At 39.1% G+C, this 22140-nt stretch overlaps 1 protein-coding gene across 6 annotated transcripts in view; it reads left to right on the forward strand.

The window, feature by feature from the left end:
• The window catches only part of GRID2 (glutamate ionotropic receptor delta type subunit 2), a 755994-nt gene that overhangs the window by 624400 nt on the left and 109454 nt on the right, over positions 1 to 22140 (forward strand). For all 6 annotated transcript variants that reach the window (XR_012995185.1, XR_012995186.1, XM_076336770.1 and 3 more), the window contains one exon: positions 16063 to 16201. Coding sequence is in view for 4 of the 6 variants with exons in the window: in XM_076336770.1 (XP_076192885.1) it covers positions 16063 to 16201 (139 nt within the window). In the remaining 2 variants the exon portion in view is untranslated. The remainder of the gene's footprint in view (positions 1 to 16062; positions 16202 to 22140) is intronic.

Raw genomic sequence — 22140 nt, forward strand, 5'->3', positions numbered from 1 at the left:
TTAAATCTGGCCAGGGACGTCAAGGGCAACAAGAAAAAGATTCTACAGGTACGTCGGGGATAAAAGGAAGATGAGGGCCCTCTCCGGAACGAAACGGGAGACCTGGTTACCCAGGACACAGAGAAGGTGGAGGTACTCGATGACATTTTTGCTTTGGTCTTCACCGGCAAGCGCTCGAGCCTCACCGCCCAAGCTGCAGAAGGCAAAGGCGGGGACTGGGCGAATGAAGAGCCGCCCAGTGTGGGAGAACATCAGGTTCGAGACCATCTAAGGCACCTGAAGGTGCACAAGTCCATGGGACCTGATGAGATCCATCCACGGGTCCTGAAGGAACTGGCAGATGAAGTTGCTAAGCCACTATCCATCGTATTTGAGAAGTCGTGGCAGTCCGGAGAAGTTCCCACTGACTGGAAAAGGGGAAACATAACCCCCATTTTTGAAAAGGGAAAAAAGGAAGACCCGGAGAACTACAGGTCAGTCAGTCTCACCTCTGTGCCTGGGAAGATCATGGAGCAGATCCTCCTGGAAGCTATGCTAAGGCACATGGAGGACAGGGAGGTGATTCGAGACAGCCAACATGGCTCCACCAAAGGCAAGTCCTGCCTGACCAACCTAGTGGCCTTCTATGGTGGAGTGACTACATCAGTGGACATGGGAAGGGCTACAGATGTCGTCTATCTGGACCTCTGTAAGGCCTTTGACACGGTCCCCCACAACATCCTTCTCTCTAAACTGGAGAGGTATGGATTGGATGGGTGGACTGTCCCGTAAAGGGTGAGGAATTGGTTAGATGGTCGCATCCAGAGGGTAGTGGTCGACGGCTCAATGTCCAGATGGAGACTGGTGACGAGTGGTGTCCCGCAGGGGTCTGTATTGGGACCGGTACTGTTTAATATCTTCATTAATGACCTAGACAGCGGGATCAAGTGCACCCTCAGCAAGTTTGCAGATGACACCAAGCTGAATGGTGTGGTTGACACTCCAGAGGGATGGGATGCCATCCAGAGGGACCTGGACAAGCTTGAGAAGTGGGCCTGGGTGAACCTCATGAGGTTCAACAAGGCCAAGTGCAAGGTCCTGCACCTGGGTTGGGGCAACCTCTGGTATCAGTACAGGCTGGGGGATGAAGGGATTGAGAGCAGCCCTGCCAAGAAGAACTTGGGGGTACTGGTGGATGAAAAGCTGGACACGACCCGGCAATGTGCGCTCGCAGCCCAGAAGGCCAAGCGTATCCTGGGCTGCATCCAAAGAAGCGTGGCCAGCAGGTCGAGGGAGGTGATTCTGCCCCTCTACTCTGCTCTGCTGAGACCCCACCTGGAGTCCTGCGTCCAGCTCTGGAGCCCTCAGCGTAAGAAAGACACGGACCTGTTGGAGCAGGTCCAGAAGAGGGCCATGAAAATGATCAGGGGGATGGAACACCTCTCCTATGAAGAAAGGCTGAGGGAGTTGGGGTTGTTCAGCCTAGAGAGGAGAAGGCTCTGGGGAGACCTTCTTGCAGCCTGTCAGTACTTAAAGGGGGCTTATAAGAAAGATGGGGACAAACTTTTTAGCAGGGCCTGTTGCGACAGGACAAGGGGGAATGGCTTTAAACTAAAGGAGGGTAGATTTAGACTAGATATAAGGAAGAAATTTTTTACGCTGAGGGTGGTGAAACACCGGCACAGGTTGCCCAGAGAGGTGGTGGATGCCCCATCCCTGGAAACATTCCAGGTCAGGTTGGACGGGGCTCTGAGCAACCTGATCTAGTTGAAGATGTCGCTGCCCACGGCAGGGAGGTTAGACTAGATGCCCTTTAGAGGTCCCTTCCAACCCAAACTATTCTGTGATTCTGTGATGCTATATCAGTTCTCAGTTGTAAAATGGAAATATTACCTATCTTCTTTCATAAAAACATGTTTTATATCTTCTGATAGAGAGGAAGACTTAAGTGCCAGTCTCATTAATTAACAATTTTAATTGTTCTTCAAGCTAATGCCAGGTCTTGACATATTCCTGTAATAAGGGAAACAGACTTGCTGAGCCTAAAATGCACAGCACTAAGCTGGGAAAATGAAAGGCAGATAGCAAACACGTTAGGAATCAAACCAGTCTCCATGTTTTTCTAGCACATACACCAACAGCTATATTTGTGACATTATAGTTCCACCTTTAAACATGAAACCCCCAAATTCTCATTTTATTATTTTAAATCTAGGCTTGCCTATTAGTATGTCTGTGTGCCTTCATATAGTCATCTCTCTGAAAGAGGTACTGCAGCCCTGTGGTACCCATGCTCTTTTTCCGCATGTCTCAATGATTTGGCCAGCCCTCTTGACAACGTCAGAAAATAACTAAATTTTGGCAATTGTGTCTGTCTCAAATGTGTTTGAAACTACAAGTGATCACTGGAACTGACAACATATACTGAGAATTATTGTCATGTATACGGTACACATTTGCAAACACTGGATGTAGCTTTATGTGCATAATGCTTTCAGAGGTTTATTTGATTCTCTCTTTTGAAAATGTAATTCCAAGGAATAACCATGCTCCAAGTAAAATGTTCAGTAGTATGAGCATTTGTTTGCAGCAATATGATATCACTAGCATTAAACTGCCAGGGGATATGCTTGGATTTTCCCCTAAATTGAAGTTAAGACTCAGGCAGTCCTCAGAGGCATCTAAAATAATGGTTTTCTATATCTTGTGTGCACCTGCTTGCTTGAATAATAGCACTGGGTACATGAGGCAGTAGATTTAGAGGAGATGTGTCTGACACACCTTCTGTGAGGAGGTGGAGAATGAATGGTGGTGTGAAAGCCCAAAACCCACCTTCATTCCCCTAGGACTAGCTCCAAGCCTGATTAATTGACCATGAGAAGGTAATGTCTGTCTGGCTATAGTATAAATGCTGATCAAGACCAAATGAGGCAAAAGGGAAAGTAGAATTGGACGTCTGTGGCATCTATCCATCTTTCTTTCAAAAGCATCCTAAGGTGAATATTTTACTCAGAACAGTTTCTTTAATTGTTATGATTTCTGATATGAGTTTATACTATATTTGAGTAAAGAATGGGTAAGTTAGATTGAGATTAAGTAATCAGTTTTGACTTTTCAGACTTCACCTGTGTATAATATATATTTAATTGAGGAAACAAGGAAGAACAGTTTAGCCAGGAACTGAATGTTTCTTGCATGGAGGAGGACTGTAACCCACATTTTTATCTGCAAAGATGTTTAGAAGCTGAAGAGGCAAGCCTTACTTGTCCTGCTATTTGATTTTCCTGCACAGAAGCTTACACTTAAGTTGGCAATTTTGGCTGTTTAAGGTAGGGAGGAAGTGAGAAATGAGTTTTAGCTTTATTCAAAATACTGTCCCTCTGCTTGGATGACAGCAATTTCATCTACAAACTGATCAGCCTTTTTCAGCGGAGGATATCCAAGGCACCAGATGAACATGGGTTTAGAGGGGAACCCGTGGTAGTTTTCCATTGCTTTTCTGGTCTGCAGGGAGTCCCTCCTCTGCAACAGCTGTGCCGTAGCTGTATCCACCCATACGACTCTTCATAACACCAACTGGTGGGTAGGTGCCAGGAAAATTGCCTGCAAACTGTAAAGGCAGGAGTGGCAAAGAGGTTTTGAAGCTGCTGACAGGAAAGTCTCCCTTCTTCAGCTGTTGAGATTTTTTTTCCTTAGACCTCTTCTAATATTAAAATGTGCATAAAAGGAGTAGGCCAAAATTAATATCGAAAGGAAGCAAATAATGATACCAAATGAATCTTTTGATTAAGTTAACCAACCCATTGCTTTCCCTGATTGCTGAGAGGAAGGTCCATTCTCAGCAAATATGGGAAAATGAGAGCTCTTGGGTTTTTTATTTCTATTTTTAATTTAGTCAGCTTCCCAGCATGCAAATTAAGGGGATTGCCTTCACTATAGCAGCATCCCAGTATAGAAACCTCCTGCTGCTTCATTTTTATTCTTCCAGTGTCAGCAGGGGAGGGAGAGATCATAAAGCAGGACTTTACCTTTTCAGTGCTTTTGAAGTTAGTGAGATGGTGTTGGGTTAAAAATGAGCGATACCTCATCTACCAGACAAAAACTGAGATGAAGGAACATGTGTGGTTTTGACTGAAAAGTCTGCTTCCCCCATACTAGGATAGTGTAAAGATAACAGTGAAGGGGAAAGACAGAAAATCTTATGCAAACAGGCTGTTAAGGAACAGTGATAATAAATCTGTTGAGTGGGGGTGTTCGTTGTTCATGCCTAGATATACTTAGTAATAGAACATGTTTAGGTATAAGCATGTATTCCATCCTTACAATAGCTTCTTTCATTTTTATATCTACCCCCAAAGAGGAAAATCCTTGCTATCCAGTAAAGTAATCTTTGAAGCCACTTCTAACAAATCTGAGTCGTGATCTTAAGCAGGGTGATAGCTGATGTGCAGTAAAAAACAGGTTATTCAACTTTCAAACATAAGCAGTTGTATTAGTGATTTTAATCAATAAATGACATTATAGCATTATTCTCGGTGAAACTTAAAAGGATGAGGGTTTTCTTCTTTCCTCTGTTCACTATGAACTGTCATAGTATTACTTTAGGTTATCTGAGTTTTAGAGATCACTGTGCTAACAACATTACAGGATGTACCTGAAGTGGAATTTTAGTCTAAATTTTAAAATGTGTTATTTAGGAACATAATTAGAGCTCCTGCATTAGTGATGATTGAATTCCATAAGGTTAGGAGTTCATTGCAGAGAAGCACTCTGAAAATTAAAGGATAACTAGAATTAGTGACGTGAAAACGGAACTAATGTTTCTGAGATGCCTGTGATTCACTTGCCTCTGAAGTAGTCAGGTGCCACTCTGTGATGACAGATGCCTGGAAATCTTGCAAGAACAGATTTATGAAGTATTATGATACTTTGAAAGTTCAAGCAAAAAACTATCTTTCAGTATGTGATCTTTTTAAAAAATTCCCTTCACCCCAAAAATCTGGAGTCACAGAGCTGTGTAGAGGTAAAAAAAAGATGGTAGAGAAAAGTACCTGTCAAAAGATGCGGAGGCTTTACTGGAATTATTGTTTGTCCTTACGATCTCACTGCATTGTCTTTTGTTTTGCTTGGTTCATAGTCACTCAGTTTCAGCCAAAGGGGACTCTTTCTCCCTTGTGACAGGCTTTTAGCTAAAGCAGCACTTTAATACCTCATTAATGACATTGTTCAGTTTAATGTTAATTGTACGTACAGATGGCCTGTTTTCAGTCCGCTGTGCAGAGTTCTTTTTGCCATCCCAGAAGGTACTATGTACAACACTGTCAGTAGTCTATGGAAAGGCCACCACTATGCAAACTGTATGTGACAGTTAGCTGCTTAGCCGCTTATGAATATGTACCATAGATGATCGTTGTGGTTGATTGTTTGAGGCTTTAGAGCATTTATATCCAGCCATTAGTAATAGGGAAACTGGGTCTCAGCACCTCTTGATATCTAATAGGAAGGTTGCCAGTGTGCAACGTTATTTGGTAAGATCGGGTGACAACATTCTCTAAAATAATAGCTAGCATATATAATTTTGATGCCTTCACAGTGGCTGCAAATAGTGCCTTTATATGGGCATGCAGTCAGGTGCAATCTTAAAAGCGCACATCCCTGTAGAAGAGGATCCCCAGAAGCAACTTGTGTTTGTTACACACGCATGTTGAGTTCTAGTCTGTGTTTGCCTCCACATGTGTGTATGTTTATAATTATATCATGTAAAATTATTGTCCTGTGTTGTAAAAGTGGCAACAAAAGATTATCTGGTCGGAGCTTCTTTTGAGCAAACAGCTGTTGGTAAAATTGCTAGGCTTATTGCACAATTATTTATGATTATGTAATGGAATGGTACCGTATTTGGTAACCCCAAAATTAAATTTGAAACCTGCTAAGTCTTCTGATAAAACAATGCATTTCAGCAGCATTAGTACGACAGATTTTGGCCAACTTATTCATTAGAGGTGGGCAGCAAGCCTCACAGTTCCAATCTGGTCATAGTTGTAGCAATCAAAAGATTTACTTTCAAATATCAAGACTTGCATGATATTTCAGCATCTGGATATGTGTAGTATAAGTCTAGTAATGCTTCATCTAAGAGCTCCCAGTAACTTTAGCAAATACAAATAGACGCCTCCATTTTCAAACTTTAGCTGCAGTCGTTACTCTTCTTTTGTAATGACAGCAGAAGAGAAAAATGAAATACACTTTTATGATACATTTTCCAGAACTTTTAGAAGCACTGTAAAGTCTATCCATCCCCTGTGTCTGTGTAATTATGTTGCACAAGTCACTACGATGTATTGGCATTAAATTACTGCATGCTATTATTTGTAACATTTTCTTTTATCTATGATGTGCTTTGATTTTCAGTTGAAAACATCATATTTTGCTAATTCTGCAGAAAGATGGAATTTGACCACTGCAAAGTTGCTAATATCTGAAATAAGTAATTTATTTTGTGGGTCTAGGCTTAAAAGCTGGGAATTAATTCCTGTAGCTCTTGAAGACTCATACTGTAAATACTACATAATAGAAATGCAAATCTGATTAATATATGTTCTTGAAGTATCACCCATACCAGGAGAAGCTAGACCACAGCCATTTGCTACATGGGGATATGACATGCTTCCCTTTCCAACTTTGGTCTCATTGTCGCCGTTTCAGCAAGATGGGTGGAAAGAAACGATTTATTGTTGGGAAGGGAATTATAAATATACTATAACTAATATGTTATGCTAACATCATTTTAATCACGTAATTATTGAAGGACTGTTTGGCCTTTAAGGACATTGATTTAATGGGAATTAATTTAATGATTGAACACTGTTTGTGTAACATTATTGTTGCTAGTGATGCAGAAAATTGGAATCTCAGCTCAGCTGAAAAGAGGTTAGACTTTCCATTATCACATTAGATCCCATTCTTCTGGAATGCAGTTATTAGACCCTTTTTTATACTTTCAGTATATATTTAAATGTTTGAGTTTTATCTAAAAATTCCTGAGGAGAAAAAGTAAGTAAAAATGTTCATCATTGTACTGTTCTCATTTTTAATCAGTCTTGAATTTCTGTTTAATGTAGCCTTAAACAAAGTCCATTGGATTTTGGTTTTGACTTGCTGTTGCTTCTCCCATGAAACAAACTTTCTCTGTTTTCATTCTCTGCTTTCTTCTCTGCAAAGCTGATCATTATGTTTAGGATGAATAGGGTTTGGTTTATGGAATGGTTTTACAGCTATAAAAAAGCAGCAGCTTTAAAAAGTAGTAGCACACAAAGCGCAGTTCTATCTAGATTATTCTGAGGCTGAATCCTGCAGGGTCTAGTCACAGCCCAGGAGTGATTTAAAAGAGACTCTGACCCATTCATTCTAAAAATGGAAATGGTGAACATTATAGAAAACCTGTATTCAGTACCTGAGGATTAAGACAGAGTTAAAGCTGACCTTTATAGGTACAACTCCCATTTACCTAAAGGGATGTTTGTTGTGTCTGGCTGCCCTCCTTGATTTGCCCTTAGTAGTGCTATTGTCATGAATTATTTTTCAGCTTTATAGAGCCTCTAACTACTGTTGTGTGTAAATTAGAGCCAGGGAGAAAAGGGGGGCTCTGCATAAACAAGTGATTGGAAGCATGTAGTGAATAGCTGTGTCTGACAGGCTTTTGCAGATAGATTAATTTTCAAACAAAATTTTAATCAAGAATGTCTATGACAGTTCCTGCTGTATCTTGGCAGAGTTTTACAAGGGAGTCTGGTGGCCAAATGATTAGCCCTCTGTCACTAGAATGAAGCCGTTGCAGTAGAGACAGCAAGCTGGGCAGGCTTTGTATTGAAGACAGATAGAAAAATAATTTGACTGTAGAAGTAGCAGAGGCTCAAACTTATAAACACTCTGTAGGTTGCTAACCCAGCGGTGAGCCAACACTGTAGTAGGCTGAAATGCTTTGCGCTGGGTAGCACTAGCCCTTTCCTTGGTGCTAGAGCATTTTCTAGCTTCAGAGAGGAGGGTTTCAAAGAACATGACTGAGGATCCTGTGTTTCATGCAAAATAGTTTGTGAGTAGTCATTTGGGCTGTCTTTTGGATATTTCTATTTGGCCATCAAGTTATGTGTCCAGGCCCTTTGACCAGATTTATGAGATGGGTAAACTGGGCCGCAAGTCGACGAGGGCTTAGCGACAGTGCCACTGGTCCTTGATTAGCCCCAGCATTTGAAATCTCAGCATGGGTAACCTCTTCCAATTATTGAGGAAACAGAGCTGAGCAATGAGCCTTAGTATGCAAGTCAAATGCCAAAGACACATCCAAACAGATGCACAGCAGTAGCAAACAGAGGATTTTCAGAGGGAGTTTGCAAGATATGAAATATAACTTGGAGGTCATTACTGGCCAGCAGTAACCAAGAGTGGCAAGGTAGCATGGTAATCTCCCTTTCAGATTGGAGCTGGCTCATGCCTGGCTTCCTTGGTAGGAGGTTGTAGAGAGCCTACATCTGGACAAGGTTGTGCATATACCCACAGGTTAGCTGGCTTCCAGAGTTGTTGATAAGTATCTATAAGCATGTATAAGATGCAGTTTCTCAAAGTACTTTACAGATTTCAGATGACTAGGAGTGATTTGAAATAAGCCTGAAGGAGAAGAAAGATCGTCTCAGATATTCTCCCTGTCATATAAGGGGGAGAGATAAATGAGGAGAGCTTTCTTTTGTGGATCATTGCTTCCCTTCTGGGAGGGCAATGAGGGCAGTGCTTCCCACCCAGCTGAAAGGAAACAATCTTCCAGGGAGCAAGTGTAATGAGATTAGTCGGGGGATCATTACACTAACAACAATAAATGGGAGAGAGTAAGTGATCGTTTAGTTCAGAAGTAAGACATTAAGGGGGGGAGAAAAAAAAAAATCAGGGCACCAAATGACAAAGTGAACACATTCTTTAATTGTCCATAGACCAGTGCCAGAAATTGGAGTAATAAACAAGAACAGTTGGAATTACTCATAAATATAGATTTGGTCTTTGTGGTGTTACTGAAATCTAGTAGGAACATATAACACTATGAAGTACTGAAAGACAGATGGACAAGATGGGCAAAAGGGGAAGAAGAGTGTCACTATGTCAAAATGGCATTAGGTATTTCAGAGGCATTGAATACTTGGAAAGAATTGATCTTGATTTCTTGTGGGACCGTGTGCTAATCCCTGGAGCACAAAATAAGATGGGAGTCCCTGTCTGCTGTGGGCCACCTAATCACACTGGAGTAGAGAATGAATGGCTCCTCTAGTGCATATCTGTAACGTGTAAGGGAAAATGTGAGATACAATAGGGGAATTCAGTCTGATGTATGTTTCAAGTCTCAGGCTGCCCATGCTGAAGCATCTTGAATGCACATATAGAGCAGATGGAAAGAAAAAGAAACATTGATCGCACCAAAGAGTTAGAAGCTACAAACTTCAGGAAAAATGACATGGGGAGCAAGTGTACGCAGAGGTGAGTCAGAGTTGAGAACAACAGGAAGGAGGGCTTTGAAAATTTTATTAGGAGCTAAAGAAACCTTAATGATAATGGTGCATTAGGTGAAGGTGCTACCATTCAAAATAGTTATGCCAGAAAGGCAATAAATATTTCTCTTCTGTGTTTAGGAAAAAGCAAATTAAAGACTTTCCATGTCAAGAGCAACTCAAGAGGATCTTAAATGGCAGCTACTAACGTCAGACATTTTCAAATCAGCAAATCCAAACAAATTTCACCCAAATGTTTTAAAAAAGCTTGCTAAGGAGCTTCCAGGACCACTATTTGTTGATCTGAGTCTTGGGGCATTGGGCAGGTTTAAGAAAGCTGACAAAAAAATCTAATGTAAAACCTAAAGACCAAACTGAACCTTCAACTCAAGTGTTTCTTCCATCTTAATATATGGATGTAACAACTTGAAAGACTTCACAAATATAGACAGACACTTAACACTTCCAAAAGATATCACCATTAAAAAGTCTGGTATTGAAAATACATATTTATACAAAACATTAGTATTTCTCAAAGAGTACAGCAACAGTCCTTCTCCTCAAAATCATCCAGAGAAGGAGAATAACCAGAAGAAGGAAGCCAAGGCATGTCCATGGTGTAAGTACACCAATGGCATACAGAAAAATGCTTTATAATGTATTGTTGGGAGCAACACCCGAGCCAGACACTGAACAGTACCTGAAGAGAGAGAATACTGCTGGAAGCTGACAACAGAAGATACGCAAGGAGATTTTCAGTATAGACAGAGATAGGATATGTTTGGTTTGTCCCTTAAGCACAGTGTTTGACATATAAAAGACTTGTGTTCAGCAAAAAGGATAGGCCAGGTATAAACTCAGAAGAGCTCTGATGCTGTTGGAGTAGGCATATGAAAATGTCTCCTCTTTCAATTGTATGCTAGAAAGATAGACATCAAAAATTTATCTAATATTTCAAATTTTAAGATTAATGAATACCAACATTTCCATGAATTTACAATGGCTCCACTAAATTATTTTTATGGTAAATAGAAGAAAATATGAACATTTCTAAATACTTCAACATTTTTAAATGTTTCAAATATCTCTTTTGAAGTGGTTTTTGTTTTTCATTTACTTCATGTTTATTTTTAGAAAACTAATATGTGAGAATAGCTTGACAATGAAAACCACCGCTAGACATGACTTGTACTGTTTTATTAAAAAAAAAAAAAAGTCTCTTGATCTTTTGAATTTGACGGAAGCTTTTATAATTACTTTAGTAAAAAAAAAATGGTTCCCTTCCAATCCTACTACTTCCAGTGAACCAAAAAAACAATTCCTCTAACTAACTACCTGATGTATTTGGAGTATTGTCACAGTATTAATAGTAATGGTAGTAATAATACCTAGATGCAATGCCCTCTCTTTAGGAAGTAAGACCTATAGAAAAGTTTCATGTGTGAAACAAAATATCTGAATGTCATTTTTCATATATATTTTTTTTTTTTAAAAAATCACTACATTTTAATAAAAACAAAATGCTAGGGGAGAAACAGGTGGTGTGGTAAATAAAAGCAATAGCTGGCTCTTGAACTTGTCCAGACCTTGTAGAATCTGGCTGCCAGCCCTGCCTCATGTTCAGTTCCTTCCCTACTCTCAGTCCCCTGCAATCTGCCAATATTTGCAAGGCTAGGGAATTCAGCCACTGATTTACAAGCTTATTTGGAAGGCATTACTGATTCAAGGGGTTGTATTCTCCTGTTGAAGAATACATGTCATGCCTGCTGTGGTCAATGGGTGTTAACTTCAGCACACAATGTAGTATTACAAACTCAGGTTATGACATGCTAGCTTATATGTTATGGAAATGAATGCACTCTGCACAGTTCAAGGAAGAATGGAAAAGTACGGGTGAAAAAATGAAAAGAAAGGAAGAAAAAGTAATGATGAGAGATTTTCCAACAACTTCCAAGCTGCATTTATTTCACAGCTGGTAGAAATAGGTACAGGCTTCACTGACTGTAAAGTTTTTTTTTTGTCCTATACTGCACTGAACATTTCCAATTGAAAACAGGAGAGATTTTATATTATCAAGAAAGTTTTTAACAGAACAATAGCAATAGCTAATGCCCTGAAAGATTCTGCCTTTGAAGAGCTCTACTTTGCAGAGATTTGTAAAGATAACAGAGCTCAGTCAAACTTCAGGTTTTGTTTCTCATGGCAAAAATAGCTGAAATATAAAATGCCTTCACCTCTTTGTTAATACAAACTACTCCCCTCACACCCGCTCTCTGTTAAATGTCCCTTTCACAAAGAAAACATAAGATGTACAATGATCTAAACTGTTTGCAACAGAACTCCACGCTTTATATTTGTGCAAATGGAAATTGCAGATGCACAGCATAATTGATGTGACTGTTCTAACAAGCTAAAGGCTAAACTGCAGCCAACTCCCAGTCCTTTGTGTTTTTTTCCAAAGGCCAATAATTCACTGAATGTGGACAGAATTTTTGCGAGAAAAAGCAAACCCAACATCTGTCCCCAGATAACCCACCCTATTATTTCTTCACCTTCCTTTTCCAAGCACAATCAAGATCCTTGCTTTCAAGTTTGATTGTATTAGAGTTCCTCAACAAAACAGTCACAATTAACATCTTTTTCATGGGTCTCAAAATTATCTGAAAAAAATCTGGCTAAAAATCCTTACACAGAAATTCAGCTCACTGCAGCCCTCTAGCAGAGGCTATTGCAGCTTAAATGATTGAAATTTGATGAAGTTATTCACAACTGAGATATGTTCTTAAAGTGAGAATGGTAGGGTAGCCTTGATGGTAAGCATTGGTGACAAATTGAATTTTGTCTATAATAAGAACCTAGTCTTTGGGATTTCCCTGGCAGCTGTGTTTATCACAAATAGAAATTCCAAGCCGTGATTCTTGTAGTGTCCTTCCTGCAGGAGAAGCGCAGAGCCTTCTCATCCAAGCCTCTCTCTTCACATATGGAGTTGCTGCAGGAGGCTCCCAGTCCAGCTCTCAACTCCCCCCAGAAACATCATTTAGTGGAGTTATCAAATTCAGGACATAGAATAATGGTGGTTTATGGCTTTTGTCTGTGTGCAGTTGTTTATAAAGTACTTTTCAATAATTAATCTTCAAAGGGCATTATTGTTCTCAGTAATCAATTCCGAGTTTTCTCAACATTGTGGGCTCTATGCTGCCAAGCTATTTGCTTTAGTAATAGTAAAAATATTATTTTTGAGCTATTAAGCAAGTGAATTTTATTTATAAATATTGTGCATTCCCAGTAAAGTTGTTAAATCGATATTAAATCAGAGAGAGACCTTATCTTGCACATTTACTGCCTGGATGACTAGTAACAAAATTTGCATCACTTTTCAGCAAGATGGCTGCCACCAGGCTTGATCTCAGAAATGCCAACTGCGGTTAAACTTCTCCAAGAAACGTTTCACTGTTTCTTTTTGCCCACAAAAAAAAAAAAATCCCTTTCTATCTGAAACACTTGCATAGTTCTGGACTATGCAGATGAACACAGTTTTTCTTCAACTGACAAATCCCTGAGAACAAGATGTTTGGAGAAACAGCCTATGCATTCTGAATTTTTCAAATTTAGTCCAGAATTATAGAATACCAAGATCTCACCAGGCTGTGATCCTCAATTTCCCTGTTTTGCCCATTTTTCTTATGATTTCATTCCTCCTTCTTGCCTTTAGTCGTCTCGTGATTTTTTGACTTGAAGAAACCTTTAAACTTACTGCTAACAAGGGAGAATAAGTTAAAAGACATTAGCAATCTGTATGGGAATTGTACAGGTTCACATTTTATCTCCTAAGGTGGGTTTTTCCTGATATTTAGGTCTGTCATAATTATACGTTATGTTGTTTGCATTGTCAAGACAATGCGTTATTTTTCTTACCTTCTGATATTTAGCTTGAAGCACTTGGAAAGAAATGGGAATAAACAAAAATTCGTAAGATAAGTTGCAGTCTAAGCCTGTCATCTGAAGCAGGCCAGCATTAAACTGGTCTAGGATTGATGAAGGAGTGCTGCATTAGGTGAGAGTGGGAGGACAAAAAGTAATTTCTTTCACTGTCACTTCTACGGTAATTCAGGTCTTTCAGAAAACTCCCAATAAGATTGCTTTTTGCTAGTTCAGTTTAGTCTGGAAAATATCTTTTCCTTCCTGCACATGCAATCTGAAAATTTTAAAGGCAGATTAGAAGCGTCAGTGCAAAGATTTTAGAGTAGGGGCGGGAGTGACGAATTATTCTGATATGTGTTTCTTGTATGTGTACTTGGATGTAAGCTTTGTCCTCAAGCTTCGTTTATTGACTGCTGATATACAAGGTACAACTGTGAATTAGGAACAAGACTTCACAAACACCTGAGTGAACTAAAAGCACTTGGATGACCAGCACTCACAGTTTTTTAAAGTCTGTTGTTAACATGGGTGTTAAGAAAGAAAAGTAACTGAATAGTGGGGACAACCCTTACCGATGTATGGGAAAACTGCACCGTATGAACAGTAGGGGAATGCTGTGGCTGAGGGGTCTGTGATGGCTTTCATGGTCACTTGTAGCACAGCATCCTCTCTTGAAAACCAGAAGGCAGGTGCGTGACTTTCAGTGGTCCTCTCTTTTCTGACATTTTATTTCAATAAAAAAAGGTGAGAACTTAAATTTTTACTCATTAAGTTGAAAAATGAAAATGCAAATATGTTCAGATGATCACTGGCTTCTTCTCTACCACTCTACCCATTTCAATACGAAGATTATCTGCAGGGATTGGCACCTGAAATGTAAAAGGACAAACAGCCTGTTCTGATAAATTGATATAGCTGTCTGCCCATTTCATTTTATTAAAAATCATTTTTAAATGAAATATTCCAAAGACATTTCAAAAACTTGTAAAGTAGAAATATTCTATTAAAAATCATTTAAAATTGATGTGGGAGAGAAAACCAAATCTTCAGATGTTGAAGTTAATGTTCATCTTCAAAAGTCCTTATATTGAAATAATATCTCCTGATCTGATTGGTAGATTCTTATTTCAGATAATCACATGGCATCTTGGAAATAAAAGGAAATTTATTTCTGACTCCACAGGTCTAATACAGATTTTGTCTTTCAATACTGGAATTCTTAAAAGGCAAAGGATTTCAATACTTATATACCAAAAATATAAATGAATGGAGTCAGTTATTATTTCACATGTGGTACAACTCCACATCACTGAAGTAGGAAAAAAGCTTCAAATTTGTTTATTGTATGGTGATGCAGAGTTCCCAATGCTTTGTATAGGTAGGACAAACTTTGAACAAAACAGTAAGGTGATCCTTCATATTCAAGCATTGATTAAATATCTAGTTTGTGTACATAATTGAAAATTATTTGTACTTGGAATGGGAATAATTGTAATTTGTATTCCTATTAAACCTACTTGCTGGGGAAATGTGAAGGAGTTTTTACGTAAGTAAAGATCCAGCACAAAATACTTATAGATGATTGAATCTGTAACAAACTGCTTTTGCTTTTGAAAATCTCAGCTATTGTACCATCATAAGATTTTGTGTCTGAGAAAGCTACCTCAAAAATAATGACAACTTTTCAAATTGCGGAGTGTAGGGGGAGAGGAAACGGGTGAACATCTTGAGCTGTTGACTGTGAGTGGTTGCTGCATTCACCTGTCCCCCCAGTTACTTGTAGCTGTGACAAAACTTACGCTGCAGACAAAATGGGTATTTTTAAAACAATGAATTTTCCTTCATGTAAAAATCTGTGGTTCATACGTTTTTAACTGAAAAAGTTCTTTCAAAGACTCCAAACTAGTGTGTTTTGGGGGCAGCTATTTGAATAAAAAATAATGCTTTTCATGGCTTGCTAAACTGGGCTCTGTTCACACAAGCAGTGGTGTGCAGCTCAGATCCTGGTAGGTTTAGTTGCTGCTAACGTTTTGTTTACATAGCAGTTGAATTTTAAAGGAAAGCAACTATGGGAATACAAAACAATTTTGCATTCTTCTTCAATACATGTGATTTTTTTTTTTTTTTTTTGCACGTCCAAGTTCACTTGCAGCAAGTTGTACACATACATATGGCTCTCATGAGCATCTGCCTGCCTACAGAACTGCGAAAAATAATTGTCTTGAGGTTTTTTTAACTTTATGTTCTCAAGCATGCAAGAAAAACTTAATTAAGGTTTGTAGATAAGATCTCTAAGGAAAGAACATTGTAAGAATTTACTTTTGCTCTTTTTGTTCTGAGATTTTGAAATCTATTTCTATTACTGGACAGGACTGGCAGATGAATTGCAATTAAAGGCACAATAGCAAAAGAGATTAAATACAGTCATGACAGCTGACAGCGTGGGCTTCCTTCAGTACTTTTCATTGGATAGAAAGTGTGGCTCCAAGTCCTGCTCAGTTTACTATATCAATCTGCTTTAGTAGAACCCTGCTGACCTTGGGGCCTAGTTCTCCTGAGCAATGCATGAGCAATGAGGATCTGGGTTTCTTTCTGCCAAATGAAAATTCTTGCTTTTCTTTCTTCCCCACAGGAGGAGAGGTTCCATACACAACCCTGGCAACCCGACTGATGATGGGGGCTTGGTGGCTTTTTGCTTTGATTGTCATCTCCTCCTACACGGCAAACCTAGCAGCTTTCCTCACCATCACACGCATTGAAAACTCCATCCAGTAAGTTGATAAAGAATGAATTGAGGGAAAGGAGGGTGAACATATATATACGTGTAGAGGGGTATGAATGTTCTACTTAAATGTGAGAAAAGGGAGAAATTTTTATCATCCTGAGAAGTAGTTTGGAAGCTAAAAAAATAGCAATATACCATAGACTTCCTGTCTCCCTGGAGACACTTTGTCTTTAGGATCAGAATTGTTGGCCTCCGGCAGATACTCTTCTGTGGCACATATACATACGTATGTATGCACACATGCATATTTTGAAAGAAGCAATTGAGTTTAAGATAACCAGTGTATCAGTATTTGAAATGGGAAAGTACAAATTGTTGCTGTGTGTTTTCAGGCTATGCTTTCCATTCAAATGCATCCCGTGCTCTAACACTTTGATCAGGAGGACCCCAATGCTTCTTCAATGTATGGGGAGCTCAAAGCTGAATTCATCTTTTCTTGCCAAGGCAAAGATGTGTTAATAGCAGCAAACAATAAAAATTCACTTACTAGTCATCTTTGCTCCTTCTGCTCCCAGGTGCTCTTTTACTATGTTAACAGATCACATTGTTCTCTTTTTTCTGTCTATTGGTTCTTTTGCTTCATGCCTCTCTAACGTGAATGTCCTTGTCTTCTCCTGTTCCTTTTATGGTGAACTGTTTTTCTGTCACACCTGCCAATCCTTTTTTCCGGATCATCTCATCTCTCCATACCACAGGAACCTTTCTCGGTCTCCTACCCTCTTGCTCTGCCCTTTTGTTCTCCAGTCTCCTCTCCTCCAGCAAGCTGCACGCTGAGTTATTCTCGCTCCCACTGCTCCAGTGACGACCTCCATCCCCAAATCTTTCCTCTTGGGTCAAAGCAGAGACTAGAAAATACAGTGAAGCATTAGCTAGCCAAGCACTCTAAGAGGCAGCTGGCCATTTTTCCATAGCAGGTTTTTGATCTTGAGGCTACAAGTCCATGAAAGTATGCAAGAGTAACAAAGTTAGCCTTTCCCATAAATCCTTCTTTGCAAAAATGATAGAGTGGCTTTAAAGAAGAGAGGCGTGTTCTGCTGTATTTCTTCCTCCAGAAAGGTAAGAACCCGACCTTCAAGTCAGGCTCAGTGCTTTCCAAATCTCTTTGAAATGGCCCCTGACTGAGCCACTAGTGTAGACTGGGCAGGGGGAGCCTTGGCCTCCTGTGAATTCATAGGTTAGGTTCAAGTGTCACTGCATGCCAGCCAATCACCGTGGTCTCACTAAGGCACTTGTCCTCTAGGTGAGGATTTTTTACATACTAAAACCAATCCAGGCTTTAACAGCACATGGACAAGTAGATGTCTGCAATAGCAGACAAGTTTTATTTGCAATTGGAAGCTGAAGCTCAGACCCGAGAGCAGAAGCAGCCCCTCACTTCGAGTACATGGTTATCTCCTGACTCTCCCCAGTAGGAGCATCCTCTTGCACTTCATAAACCTTTTCTCATTCTCCCTGCTCCTTGGATGAAGGGGGGGAGAAGTTGGTGTCTCGTGGCCCGAAATGCCCAGGCATTACCAATCCTTACTCGTTCCCAATTGGAAATGAAGTGTCTATGGTTGTTATCCTTCCTTTCTGGGCTAACAACCTCAACACTTTCATCTATTAGAGGGCTAAGCACTCTAAGACAGAGACACGTAAAACAGACTAAAATCACCTGAGCAAATCATTCCCCTGTCACAGTTGCATTACCAGTTAAATCAGGTTATCATTTTCTTTTGAGATCCGAATAACAGACTTGGAGATAATGGAGTGCTGCAGGGGTATTTTGACACACCCAACTGTTTGACTCGGTAGTCCCAATTAGAATCCCTTCAAAATTTATAGGGGAGTAAAATGATGTTCTGCATCAGTGTTTGTCAATATTGATCTTAAGGTTTTGAGGGAGGCTGATTTATTTTTTTTTAAGTTTAAAAAGCCTTACATTTGACTAAGGAGCGTGAAGAAACAATATGGGCATTTGTACACGCAAAATAAATAATAATGATATATTCAGTCATTCAGTTTGTCCTTAACAAATATGAAATATGACTCTGCATTCTGCTTTGAAATTACATCCCTTCTAGTTTTGAAGTAGTCCAGAAAAATGTTCAAATTACTGTGACAAATGTCTGAATTTTCTTATCATGTGTAAAAAAGAATAAAATATACCCAAACTATAATTTAATACATCTTCAGCTTTTTCTTGCAGTTTATTATGATGTCACTAGAAAACCCTCAGTGGAATTCTGAGGTTATTATGTATAGTTGGGACTACATTGGTCTTTGTGCTGTATTATTTATGGGCAAAGTCACTGAAAATGTTTTATTCAGTAGAAAACGTTGCAGCTGGAAAGCTTCTGGAATGAAAGAATGGAGACATTTTTCAACAGCGCTTGCAGCTCAAAAGTAGAGTAATTAGATGTGTTAAGTATCCATTAGGGAATGAAGTTATCCTAACTATGGTGGGAGTGTAAAACTTTAGTTACAAAACTGCCAAAATTGGAACTCAAACCAGCACATAAGAGAGAGGCTGTTTGTTTACCATGCTGAATTACTGCAAAGTGGGAAACATGAATAAGCAATAAAGAAAAAAAGCTGATGCTCTTTTTTTTTTTTTAACAGATCAAATTGTACCTTGGGGAGCTTTGAAGGCCAGAATGGAAATGAGTTTAAGTATTTAAAGAAAATAAACCAGATTCTGCTTGTAGTGCTAGCCAGCCAGCTTCAGAGAAGTCGGAAAAATGAAAGAAATTGAAGTCAGTGGGTTTGCACAGATGTAACAAGTAGTTAATAGGTTTTCATTTCAGATTTCCAGCTAGCATCAGATATTACAGTGTATTGTTGAAGGTACTGTCCTTGTGGTATCTTTTATGAAAGATAGGAGGATTCAAGCAGCCCACAGCACATTTTATTTCCATGAAACATTCTGGTAGTTACTGCATTTCAGCTTTTGGATGTGTAGCCAGTTTGTGTTCAGAGCTCTTGCAGCTTCCCTTTCTCGGCTGGTATGAAGGTTGGGCCACTCTTCCTACTCAGTGCCTCACGGTGTCAGAAGCCTATTTTGAGAAGAAAAGCATACAAAATTTTGTTAGGCAATGCACTAGGGAGGACTAGTGAAATGTTCCCTTTCCCTAGAGAGTCTCGAAGTAGAACTTTGCTGTATAACCTCACTTGAAGTTGATGGCATTTGTTCTCTGCTTCACTGATTAATTTGGATTAAATTGTTACAATTCTTAAATGAACTTAGAGGAACAAGACGAATAAGAGTGGGCATTAATCTCCTTTTCCAAGCAAATGGCTACTCTTAATACCTTTGGGAGCTCAGCTTTTCATCTTCTGCCAACAGGCAGCATCAGGAGTAGAGGTGTGCAAGTCATAAAGTAGTTTGTAGATGCATCTTTTGTTCACACTTGACCCACATTGCAGATGACATTTAAATGAAGGCAGTCAGCATTTCAAATGCCAAAACATTGTGGCAGCAAAGCAAAGCAAATTTCTGTGTTCCTTAAATCTTTAGATCCCTGTCTCAAATGCAACATGAATGAATAATAATTAAAAGGGGCTTTTCTTGGTAAATGCCAAGTAAATTTGGAGGTCTCGAGCTGTTTCTCGTAGGTGCTGATGCTGTGAATTTCATCACTGAGCCAGTATTGCCATTACTGTGTTTTATGATTCCCTTAGGACAGAATTAGAGTCCTTTGGCAGAGACTGATTTTACTCAGGCTGCTGCACTGCACTGTTTTCCTGGGTAAAGGGAGGGTGTCACCACCTTCTCACAGGCACTGAAATTTTGCAGGAAAGTTGAGGGGGTGAGGTGGGCAGAGGGAAAGTCAAAGGATTTGTCATATGAAAGGCCAGTGGTTTCAAGTTTAAATCTAACCCACTTCTTAAAGCGTGTAAGCTTGATTAAGACTTTAGATTGTACGTGTTATGGGGGAGAGTCTGCATCTTGTGTCTTCTGTAAAATAAGAAGTTCACATATTACGTTCTCTATGTTGTAAGTAGTATGTCCTGTTTGATAGGTGAGACCTCTGCCTCTGAATGATGGAGGCATAGCAGTAAAGCATGCCTTTTGTCGTCCTTGTTTTGCCTAGTCATTCTTTTCACAACATTTTTCCTAAACCATGATTCACTTGAAGCTAAGATGTCCCCAAGGCTTTAAAGAGCTCAATACAACTGCCTACAGGTTTTCTGCAAGGGGGGTTACACAAGAATGCGGTAATTGGAGTAGCTATTTCCTTATGCTGAAAAACAGAATGTTCTTTAACCTTTCCTTTAATGCAGTCCACCCAGATCTTCAAACTGGCTAGCAAGCAGTATTACTAGTTTCTGACACAGCTGTCACTGCCAACAGTCAAATCTCTTGGATTCTGTGCCCTGTTGCCTAAGCATGCCTGTGAATTAATCCTGAATGTCCTAGAAAAAAAAGAAAAAAAAAAAAAAAGCATTGGAAAGCTTTATCTGAATTAGTCATAAATAAAGACTTCAGTCTAAGCCATGACATCAGTTATTTTCTCCTAAAATTTAGTGACTACTTCTTGCAGACAGTTCTGTGCAACAGTCAAGTCTAACAACGTGGATAGCCTAAATCGATCTATAATCCAGATCTACAAAGATACTTTGATGCCCAAGCCTCTGACCTCAGTAGTATTTAATCACCTAAAAAGGAATTTGGTTATTCCTTTATGGGGCTGACCTTTTGTTTTTCTACATTTTCTGTGTATTTTTTAAACACTTTTAGCTGACATATATGAACAACATTTTACCAATTCTAAGTCTAGGATTTGAATTCATAGAAGAGGGTATGCTTTGGGGAAAGAAACATATGCAAATCCTAATATGATTTTTTTTTCCTTTGAGTTGAAAGCAGAGATAATTTTTTAAATTACAAAGTAATTAATTTGTACTAAGCCAGAAAATGAAAGTGACCTGACAACTGCTGCCTGATTAAGGTGCAGAATACTAAACAAAATCAACAAGTGCTGAAAAATACATGTAGCTGTTAATAATTCATCCTCAAATGACTCAATTCATCCTTGGAATAGCCTTATATTTTAGTTAATTTGTATGGGATAATATTGGTATTATCCCAGTAATTGCAATGAGAAAAAAACTTATCATAAAGACATGTAACGTTTTTCCCCACAATGCTTCATGAGTGATAACCAAAAATAAGCTGAACTGTGGCCTGACTGCATAGTCACTTCCCTATAAGTAGAATTTTTCTATATGCAAGCTCAGTTAAAGGTATTTTATTTTACAACAATTTTTTCAACTATATCTGCTTTTTTATTTTTAAACACTTTTATCATTCATTACCTTGTTGCTTCAGAATTAGAAATTCAAAGAGAAAAATGTTTTAAAATGTGGGATTATAATTGCCTTACTCATGTTAGATGTGTGCTTTGCTTTGCAGGTATTTCAACTGAGATCAGTAAAACTATCACAAAATTAAATTCCCATCCAGCGTGGATAACGGTATCAGAATTTGGGCATCAAAGGATACCCCGTAGGAATTAATCAGTTTGACAAATACTTTTTCCTTATTTTGAGATCTGGTGTGGCAGCTGTGTGGTGAGACTGGGTGACATAGTGAGGCTGGGGATTTATGTCTCCACTAAATGTATTTGTCTGAATAGAGAATGAGTTGTTTAATTCAGGAATAAAGGTACATCGAACAACGTGTAACCTACAAACCAGCCTGGAGACAAAGTAGTTATAAAAATTCTTTCTTCTGGAAAGGAACCTCAATGGATTAATAATTTTATTAGTTCTGTCAAGGTTTGTCATTTCTCTTTGTTTTGCTGTACCTTGGCTGCTAGGTTATGAATGTCATGCCAGTAGTCTGCAGAGTTGCAGGTTATAAAAAACAGTTTCTGAAGGAGGTCATATATATTATGATCCCATTTGACATGTTTGTTTGAGGGGGTGAAGTCATTGACGTGA

Source organism: Aptenodytes patagonicus, chromosome 4 (genome assembly GCF_965638725.1).
Source record: "Aptenodytes patagonicus chromosome 4, bAptPat1.pri.cur, whole genome shotgun sequence".
NCBI classification, from domain to species: Eukaryota; Metazoa; Chordata; class Aves; order Sphenisciformes; family Spheniscidae; genus Aptenodytes; species Aptenodytes patagonicus.